Below are 10,431 nucleotides of genomic sequence, written 5' to 3'. Positions count from 1 at the left end.
CTTAAAACATCATCCACATTACTGACCTAAGTATATAATTTAAAAATTATACAGAATTAATTTAACGGAACCAATTCAATTATAATTAATAATTTAGATGCATAATTTTAAAAATCATACCTTATTCATTTTACTTATAAATGTAAGCCAATTCGGTTCTATAACCTCGACCATCATGTAATATGCCAAATGTTGAACGCAATCGAGCATTCGTTGTCTCAATGAAAATGCTTGTCTATATGACATTGCTACATTGTGAGTAAAAGTTTTTGCAATTTTATTGCTGACCCATACTCTAAAATACAAGAGAGCAACGTGTGATTTTTTACCACTACTTAAGATACCTTTGGTTTTTAAAAATATTAGATTAAATAACAACCTGCATAAACGTCTTTCAATATATTTGCAATAAAACAAGTGTCTAAATAACATTTGATAGCAAGCTATTGCTTTTCTGTTAAGTATCAAAGACACAGGCCACTTAACATCATAATTGAATACAAATGCTTCCAAACCAGTTAAAGTTTTATCAGTCTGAAAACAATATTCTGCAACAGAAAATTTCATTATGTATAATATTAAAAATTTCTAACGTTAATATACACATATTAATAAAGTATATACCTTTCTCTTCTCTAGTTTGAATAGAAAGTATTCTAAACATTTGGAATTGAAGATCATATGGTAAAAGTTCTGGTTTCAGATCATCCTTGTATGGATCTGAGTCTGCAGTGGACATACGCAATGCAACTTCGAGAAGAGATGCTATTCGATGAATGACGATATCGTACATATTTTTATTTAACTCAGTTTCACAAAGATTCATAAATTGAACCTACAGTTGAATTATACCATATCACTTTATAGTAGCATTATATACATTATCAATAAAATCTTTCATGATGTATGAACTTACCATAAAATCTCCTTGTGCAAGAAGAAAATAACTCTTTACACTACGAAGACGCCCCATTAAGTCATTTTCCTGAATAAGGACTTCTAATAAAGTCTTTGCAGCTTCAGAATATGCTCTATCAATAACAGCTATATATCTCTGCCCTTGATGTTGATATATTAAAGGTTCCTGCTTTCCCCATTGAACTGTTTTACCTACAAATAATTACAATTATTTAATAATTTAATTACATAAAATTATTAAACTATAAGGAATAGTTACATATAAATCTATAAAATATTACATACCACATTGCCTTATTACATTAAAATACTTTCCAGTTCTTAAAATTGTTTGTGCATGTTCATTAAGAAAAGTAGGTATTCTCTCTGGTCTCATAGTATACCTCTTTTCCCAATAATCTGCAGAATAATCTATAGGCAATTCCTCTCTTTGAATTAATTCATTATCTTCTACGAAAAACTGAAAAATACAAAAAAATAAATAAATATTATAGTAATTTAAGTATCACCATTTTATTATTACCTCTTCATATGGGTCACATATTACTCCTTTGTATACCCATTTCTCTAATATCTGCATATATGGAACACTTGCTGTTTGTATAAGAAACAAACATAATTCTTTAAATTTTGCTTCACCACTGATATTATTCGCTTGCTCATGCAGAAGACTAAGAACTTTTCCACCTTTTGCATTTGCCTAAAATAAAATATTCTTTTACAAATATAATTAACAGTGCTAAAAAATGAAAATCACAGCTAACCTTGCATATAGTGGATGTAATTTGAAAAAGAATGGACATTGCGATCATTGTAGGTTGAATATAAAACCACAACTTTTGCAAATTTAATTTGCCGCGTACATGTTCCATTTCCAATTGTACAACGAATAACTAAAAAATTTGAAATACTAAATGATCCTATATCTTGTAAGTAAATTAATTATGGTCTTTTCGAAATAGAAGCTTTAAATTGAAAAGCATATTTTATACATACTAAATAATCTTTTAATAAACTTTTTATAGCTCCTCTTAAAGCATGATTCACTTGACCATCTTCTGGTAAAACTTTTTCTTCAACGAATCTAGTTGTCATGGAATAATGAGAAGCAAGTGGTAATATCTGTTGTGTCATTTGCTTATATGAAATACCTACAAATTAAGATAATACAAACTTTAATATATCATACACTTAATAATTATAAAAATCATTTTTATTTATTCTTACCAACATCTGGAGATATGCTAAATGTTTTCACTGCATATGGACCTGTTAATGGCTCAGAAACAATGTAAGTTCCATCTATACCTTTTAAGCAATATAAAATATCCCAAAGTAATGTTGATTCTTGAGAGATTATTGGTACAACTTCTGCAAATATTTTTTATTTTAATAAATTAATTACATTAAATTCTCATATAAGAAAAAATAATATTTACTCTGGCATGGTGTAACATTTGATTCATTATAGAAGTCCCAAGTTATTCGAGGCCTTTCACGAACCCAATTGTGTTTTATTACAGATGGTTCTGTTTTCTTTGTAATTGCACATACTTGTTTATTTAACTTTTTCTCTCCTTCCACAGCAGCTTTAATCACATTCTTACAAATCTATATTGTACACAAAATAATTCAAATTGTAAATAAAACATAATGCTTATATGTTTAAATAGTTAGTAAATTAGTATTTGAAAGATGAAAAGAACCTGTGGTAAGTCTTCTGTAGTAATGGCAGCATTCTTTGTAGAACTTGATGTTAAAGTTGATGTTTGTTTAGCCAAATAACTCTTTAATTCTTTATCATCAGATATCAATTCCAGTACCTGGATAAATAAACCTAATAAATCTACCCTATAAAATGAACAATATTATTTTTTAGTATCTTATAAACTTATGTATATGTTTCTAACAGTACTAACTTTTTTGCTTTCAATTCTTCATACTTTTGAAGAAATAACTCAGGAACTGGAGAATTTTTAGCTAAATTACGAATAGAACTTTGGGAAGCAACAATAGTTAAAGCACTTGTACTTGTTGGTACACCTTCTTTTTGTAATTTCTCTACATGTTTTTCTGGTGCAGAAGATGACCTAATAATAAAAAGTAATTATTCCATAAATTTTTCATTATAAATAAACTGTTTCAACATTATTAACAACATTACCAAGTTCAAAATATGCATTTGTATATTCTATAAAAAATTACATTTATACATTTATTATTTAGGAAACTGTATAATATTTAACTTTTACTCACCCTAGTAGTCCAATTAATTCAACCACTAAATGATGTAATTTAAATTCACTCATTGTTTCAAACTAATGGACACATTACATTCTTTGAAGAAATACTTATTTCTTCTGCACCATTATGATTGTAATCACATCTGTTAGAATTACTAGCATGTTCAAATATGTTTAATGAAAAGGTATTTCAATAATAATTTGAAACATTTGTTTACTTTCTGTATTATTGTAATTGATTAGGTAAAGTGTTTTAGGTTAGGTTGGATATAAAAGAATATAAATTAACACAAAATGTTATTCGATAATTCACTTCTAGCAAAAAGGAATACTTTTGGAATATTATTGTATGCAAATATTAATCTAATTATTAATACGATTAATTACAAATGTCGATTATTAATTTCAAATTATTTGGATTGTATTTGAATACGTTGACATCAATTTCTGTCGAATGACCAATGACATACGTGTATTTAAAATTCTTTATTGATAATCATCATCTGCAGTTTACAATGAAAATTCTTAAATTTTATCACTATTAATTTTACTTAATTAACATATATGCGAAATAAATATATAACTGTATTACAATATGATTATATTATATAATATATATAATAACAATATAATTATTTTCACGTTACTTAAACGTAACGTAATATATTTAAACGTAACTATACATAATTGTAGTACATAAATCATAAATTACAATAATTAATCAAATATTTAACTTGACATTGTTTACTTTATGTAAATCTCATGTTTGAAATTAAAATAACTATTTTTTTTTTTAAATAGTCATTGTTCTTTAATATTTCATATTCTATTTTAAATTTATAAATTTGTATTATCCTCTATTGAATTACTGTCTGGAGGAGTGAGAAACAGCATTCCATAAAATAAAGCTTCTTTACACTCTTCCTGAAGAATGGGTGTTTCCTTTGTAGGAAAAGGTAAAATATTATTTTGCAACTTTGAAGTTACTTGAAATATAAATTTACTAGGAGGAATTCTGAAATTGTACAAGTACCTTATACTATATTAGTGCAAAATATACAATTGAATAACTTAATAGTAGTGATTAATAAAAAAGTTAATATCATTGTAATAAAATGTAAGCTATTGTAAAATTTGCTAATAATATTATATAAAATGTCAACAAAGATTTAAGAAAATAAATAATATGTAGTCTATTTTATTAAGATATACCTGAAATTTGTATTCAATGTACTAGAGGGTACTATGTTTTCATGTTGCATAATATTTTCATGCAACCATGTTTTTTTTAAAACATTGATAGGATTAGCTTGTATAATATTTGTATTATTCAAAGATTGTGTAGAATTTATATTATTTGTATCCTTTTTAAATCTTTTAATCACATTCTGAGTTTCTTTATCAATTATAGGTTTCCTCTTTCTTGTTAAATTAGAACTTTTATCATTTATACTTGGTTTATAATTTTCCTTAAAATTCCTAAATTTACAAATACAATTAAAAGTATTCGTCAAAACAGGAAGAACATGATGCATTAAAAATTCTCTTACGACACCAGATTTTTAAAGAACTGTTCATCATCCTCTGTAGGTAGAGATGCAGTTATACTTGCTCTTTTATTTAAGTTCTGTCTGGTAATATTATCAGAACATATTATTCCTATATAATCAAGTATTAGAAGAAAATTTTATTTTCATGAAATACAAACATTTAAAAAATATGAACAATAGTTTTGATTACTTGAGCTAAGTTTTCTTAAATCCATTACTCGATTCTCTGTATTAATCGTATTGGTATTATTATGTATTGTAACATTCCTTTGCACAGAAGATGATCTTAAACTATTTGGGCTCATGAATATTGTATTTCTATCCATAATTGATTATTGGTCTGTTTAACATTATATTTCACATATAAAATTATTAACAATATAGTACTAGTAACGATAATAATATTATAAACAAAATCCTTATATTAAGAGCAGAATTATTACACAGTATTTTTAGATATTATCAGTAATACTAATTATAGTAATATATACATATAATATTATATAATATTAAATTGTGCTTCTATTTTTATACATGTGTATATACACATGAATACACGAATGAAATAGGCTTTTATATATTCTCTCGTTTAACTAAATAACATTCCTAAAAAAAATCATTTCTTTGTAATTACGATCCATTTGACCTGCGTCACTTTTTCAAAAATTTCATGAGATACATGTATTGTGTATAAATTGACGAATATTGAAATACACAAACGAAAGTATAATTAATCGTACCGAACGACAAACGAATATCACTGTTTTCTTTCACCGTGCTTCCTATCTCATGGAAATTTAGTAAAATGTGAATTCATACAAACGAAAGCAACCACCGACTCGACTAGACCAATTAGAATAGCATCGTGATGCATACAACAGCTGATAGACACGCGAATTATTTCTTCTAGGTTAGCAGAATTTCATCAGACCAGCTAGTGCCGTAGTAGGGTTATAACCTCACGCAAGTTTCAAATAGATCAAGCCAGCGAATAACGTTTATGTGAATTGGAACCGTAATTTTGAAGAACGATGCGTTTCATGACAGCGGTGAATTTCAAGGTTTTGCCAGTATTTTGGCATCGTATGACGAACATTCGATCATTCTGCAGAAATCATCGATTGGATTACGAAGAGTTGTCGGTGCATGTACGACCGCAATTCCGTAGAATAAAACTTAACGAATGTCATGGAATGTTCGCCAGAAATATCCACAGTCGTCGACAGACTGCTGCTATTATTTCAATCAGATCATTTGCAACTAAACGGTCCAACGATAAAGAACCATCCAAGTAAATCTTTTTATTCATTTAAAATTTATTATTTTTCATTACCTTCAATTTTATTTATTTAAATGATAAAATACATTGATATTTGTGGACATGTAGCACTTTTAAAGTATTTCTTACAATTTTTGTTATATTTATGATTTATGAGACAATCTTATTTAACAGTTGCAATATGTAGCAGTTACTTTATACATGAACAACAAAAAGTACATAATCTTCAATGAAATTGTACCTTGTTTTATAGTGGAAACAATGAAGATGATCTGGGAGATCCAGCTTCATTACCTGCCACTGTTGTTGTGCCAGAAGTATGGCCTCATGTTCCAGTTATAGCAATTAATAGAAATCCAGTATTTCCAAGATTTATAAAACTTGTAGAACTTAGTAATCCAATCATCATGGACTTAATTCGTAGAAAAGTGAAATTAAATCAACCTTATGTTGGAATCTTTTTAAAAAAAGCAGAAGAGTAAGTATTATTAATTATATTTCAATTCAATACATGTGAATAAGTATAATTTTAATTTTTGAATGTAATTGTTTTGGTAGAAACGAAGCAGAAGTTGTAGAAAATTTAGATGATATTTACCCTGTTGGAACATTTGCACAGATACATGAAGTACAAGATTTAGGAAATCGGTTAAGATTAGTTGTAATGGCACATAGAAGAATTAAAATTGTTGGTCAAATCTTGGAAGAACTTCCAAAACCTTCCCATGGCAAGTAATCTAACAAAGTATATCTTTTTTCATGAGGAAACAATAAATTAATTTTTCACATTACAAAGATTTTATTCAAAAAGCATAAAGTAGTTCTTGTTTAGTAAATACTTCATTTTTTATTAGTTACTTGTATTGCAAAAAGTAAGTCTCAGGTTTTACATGAGATTTAGTAACTTTGTTTTTAAATTTATTTTTAAATAATTTTACATAATTCATACATAAATGCTATACTATGCAGAGATGAAACTGACGTTTCCTCTACTAAATACAACAATTCGCGTCCCTATAGACGATTCAGTTTCTGGTGGCAAACCGAGTCGTAGGTCGCTAATTCGTAAGAAAATGGAAAACAAAGTACCAGAACCAGAAAAGGTACAAAAAATTGAAGAAACAAATCCCCCTGAAAGTAAAGTTGCAGAAGAAGCACAGGAGAAAGTTGCTCCTGTAAAAGAAAAAGTTACTCAAACAGAGTCTGCACCTCAACCTACATCTCAACCTTTGTTAATGGTAGAAGTTGTAAATGTTACCCATGAAAAATTTAGGCAAACTGAAGAAATTAAGGTAAATATACGAAACTTTGAAATATTAACCATGAACTTTCTGTAATAAATTTTATTCAGATAATTAAAACATTAATTTACTATACACAGGCTTTGACACAAGAATTAATCAAAACAATTCGAGATATAATAAGTATGAATCCATTATACCGTGAATCTTTGCAACAAATGTTACATCAAGGTCAAAGAGTTGTAGATAATCCAGTTTACCTGAGTGACTTAGGTGCAGCTCTGACAGGAGCAGATGCACAAGAGCTGCAACAGGTGTTAGAGGAAATGGATGTAAGTGATTGTTAAAAAATCTAAAATTAACTTTCTGAATAATTAAAACAATAATTTTATTTACAGATTTTAAAAAGATTAAGATTATCGCTTGCACTCTTAAAGAAAGAGTACGAATTAAGTAAATTGCAACAAAAAATTGGCAGAGAAGTTGAAGAGAAAGTGAAACAGCAACATAGAAAGTATATTCTTCATGAACAATTAAAAGTTATTAAAAAGGAATTAGGACTAGAAAAAGATGATAAGGATGCTATAGGAGAAAAGTACAGAGAACGTATAAGACAAAAGACAGTTCCAAAAACAGTGATGGATGTGCTTGAAGAAGAATTGAATAAATTAAATTTCCTAGAAAGTCACAGTAGTGAATTTAAGTATGTATTAATTTTATGATTTTTATTTGAAAAATTTGCAGTTGTATACAATATAAATGATATGTTTCTTCCAACTTAAATAGTTCAATTAAATTTTTAATTTTGTAGTGTAATTTTGTTTTCAGTGTAACAAGAAATTACTTAGATTGGCTTACAGCTATGCCTTGGGGTGTAACTAGTCCCGAAAATTTAAATCTCCAGCAGGCAATTGAGATTTTGGATAAAGATCATTACGGAATGGAAGACATAAAGAAGCGAATCTTGGGTAAATAGATGCTTAACAAAGACGTAGTTGATATATTCGTTGACCATGTAACATGTATTTATCTTTTATTATTTTAAAATGCAGAATTCATTGCTGTCAGTCAATTGAAAGGTTCAACGCAAGGAAAAATATTATGCTTCCATGGTCCACCGGGTGTTGGAAAAACGTCAATAGCGAAATCAATTTCCCGTGCACTTAACAGAGAGTATTTCAGATTTAGCGTTGGTGGAATGACAGATGTTGCAGAAATTAAAGGTCATAGAAGAACTTACGTGGGTGCCATGCCTGGCAAGGTTATTCAGTGTTTAAAAAAAACCAAAACTGAAAATCCACTTATTCTTATTGATGAAGTCGATAAGATTGGAAAGTATGTAATTACAAACCTCATATGTACTAAATAATAACTTAGTGTGATAAATTAATTTATTAGAGGTTTAATTAGTAAAAATATTCTTACAAAAATGTACTTTTATTGTATTTTGTTTTTATCAGAGGTCATCAAGGTGATCCAGCTTCCGCTCTTCTGGAAATGTTGGATCCAGAACAAAATGCAAACTTTTTGGATCATTATTTGGACGTAGCCGTTGATTTGTCTAAGGTTCTCTTCATTTGCACGGCAAACGTGATCGATACCATTCCAGAACCTCTGAGGGATCGTATGGAAATGATAGATATGTCAGGTTATGTGGCAGAAGAGAAGCTTGCAATTGCTAAGCAGTACTTGGTACCACAAGCCATGAACGATTCTGGTCTCACCGGTGAACAAATTAGTATAAACGATGATGCGCTCCACTTGTTGATCAAGTCTTACTGTCGAGAATCAGGAGTGAGAAGTCTTCAAAAGCACATAGAGAAAGTTCACCGAAAAGTAGCGTTTAAAGTGGTTAAGAAAGAAGCAGAAAAGGTTGATGTGACTGTGGACAATTTACACGAGTTCGTAGGCAAACCTGTGTTCACACACGATAGGATGTACGAGGTTACTCCTCCTGGAGTGGTTATGGGTCTTGCATGGACTGCTATGGGAGGTTCGACCTTGTTCATCGAGACGAGAATCAGAAAACCTGTGGGCTCGAAGAAATTAGAAGGCAGTTTTGAAGTCACTGGCCATTTAGGTGATGTGATGAAAGAATCTATACGCATAGCCATGACGGTTGCGCGAAATTTCTTAACTCAAGAAGATCCATCCAATACTTTCCTGTATGATTCTCACCTGCATTTACACGTACCTGAAGGCGCTACTCCAAAGGATGGGCCCAGCGCAGGTATCACTATTGCAATAGCGTTTGTTTCACTCGCCAAAAATCAGTCGATAAGGCAGAACGTTGCAATGACTGGAGAGCTTAGCTTGATGGGTAGAGTTCTTCCTGTTGGTGGTATTAAAGAGAAGATAATTGCTGTAAGTATAATTAGAATTTTCATATGTTAAATAAACATGCTTGTATATTTGTTTGTTTTTTTTTTTCAGGCAAGACGAGTTGGTGTAAATTGTGTAATTTTACCTGAGGAAAATAAGAAGGATTATAATGATCTACCTAAATACATTACGGATGGTCTTGAGGTTCACTTTGCTTCAACTTTCAACGATGTGTATCGCATATGTTTCACGCCAAAACAAGAAACCACTACTGTTCATCACCAGGAATCCTTAAATATTGACGTTTCACAGTCGCAAAGCGCCCCACTTTTGGGTAAAAATAACGACTGAAGTATTTAAAAACTAAGTACTTATGCATTTTATAGGTTGGTAATGTATACATAGTTGGCTCAAAGCAATTGGACTTAAAAAGCAACCGAAAACCTGTTTTGTCACACACTGTGTTATACAGTAACATTCTAAATAAAAGTATAAAGAACTAATTTATTTAAATTTAGGAAGGGAAATTGAAAATTTTACCGACTAATCTTGTTTCAATTGTAATTATCGTCTAGATAAATTAAAGATTATCGAGAAGGAAAGATTTTAGTTTTCGCTACTGCTAAGATATTAATATTTTTTTTTTTTTTTGTAAACATTTTATTAAAAAAAAGATATTGTAAATACAAAATAATATGCTTTGTTATTGTCACATACAACTGTAATAATTCAGTAGTAATAATAATGGAATTAATGTTTACAGTATACAATGTAAATAAGACTTATTGTTTATGAATAGAAAATCTTTGTTCTGCTACCAGTACAGTGCTGTTTACTACATAAATAAAAACTATGTACATAATTCATAAAAAATAATG

At 29.1% G+C, this 10,431-nt stretch overlaps 2 protein-coding genes across 2 annotated transcripts in view; one reads left to right on the top strand and one right to left on the bottom strand.

Moving 5' to 3' along the window:
* The window catches only part of LOC108571496 (gamma-tubulin complex component 2-like), a 5,400-nt gene extending 2,173 nt beyond the window's left edge, over positions 1–3,227 (bottom strand). The window contains exons 1-14 of the mRNA XM_017933551.1: positions 3,175–3,227; positions 2,838–3,008; positions 2,625–2,769; positions 2,358–2,529; positions 2,146–2,289; positions 1,915–2,069; positions 1,683–1,811; positions 1,442–1,618; positions 1,204–1,378; positions 917–1,110; positions 625–835; positions 380–548; positions 121–295; positions 9–26 (exon numbers count right to left, since the gene is read on the bottom strand). Of these exons, the coding sequence (XP_017789040.1) occupies positions 9–26; positions 121–295; positions 380–548; positions 625–835; positions 917–1,110; positions 1,204–1,378; positions 1,442–1,618; positions 1,683–1,811; positions 1,915–2,069; positions 2,146–2,289; positions 2,358–2,529; positions 2,625–2,769; positions 2,838–3,008; positions 3,175–3,227 (2,088 nt within the window). The remainder of the gene's footprint in view (positions 1–8; positions 27–120; positions 296–379; positions 549–624; positions 836–916; positions 1,111–1,203; positions 1,379–1,441; positions 1,619–1,682; positions 1,812–1,914; positions 2,070–2,145; positions 2,290–2,357; positions 2,530–2,624; positions 2,770–2,837; positions 3,009–3,174) is intronic.
* Positions 3,228–5,742: 2,515 nt separating this feature from the next.
* LOC108571540 (lon protease homolog, mitochondrial) lies at positions 5,743–10,003 on the top strand. Its single transcript, XM_017933605.1, has 10 exons — positions 5,743–6,002; positions 6,244–6,468; positions 6,549–6,718; positions 6,960–7,282; positions 7,372–7,563; positions 7,630–7,934; positions 8,060–8,199; positions 8,284–8,566; positions 8,692–9,595; positions 9,665–10,003. Exons 1-10 carry the CDS (start codon positions 5,743–5,745, stop codon positions 9,902–9,904), a joined length of 3,042 nt encoding a protein of 1,013 aa, XP_017789094.1. The 3' UTR covers positions 9,905–10,003.
* The last annotated feature ends 428 nt before the right edge of the window (positions 10,004–10,431 follow it).

This window comes from Habropoda laboriosa, unplaced genomic scaffold (assembly GCF_001263275.1).
Source record: "Habropoda laboriosa isolate 0110345459 unplaced genomic scaffold, ASM126327v1 scaffold40, whole genome shotgun sequence".
Lineage (NCBI taxonomy): Eukaryota > Metazoa > Arthropoda > Insecta > Hymenoptera > Apidae > Habropoda > Habropoda laboriosa.
This window is presented reverse-complemented; position numbering and strand designations above follow the sequence as displayed.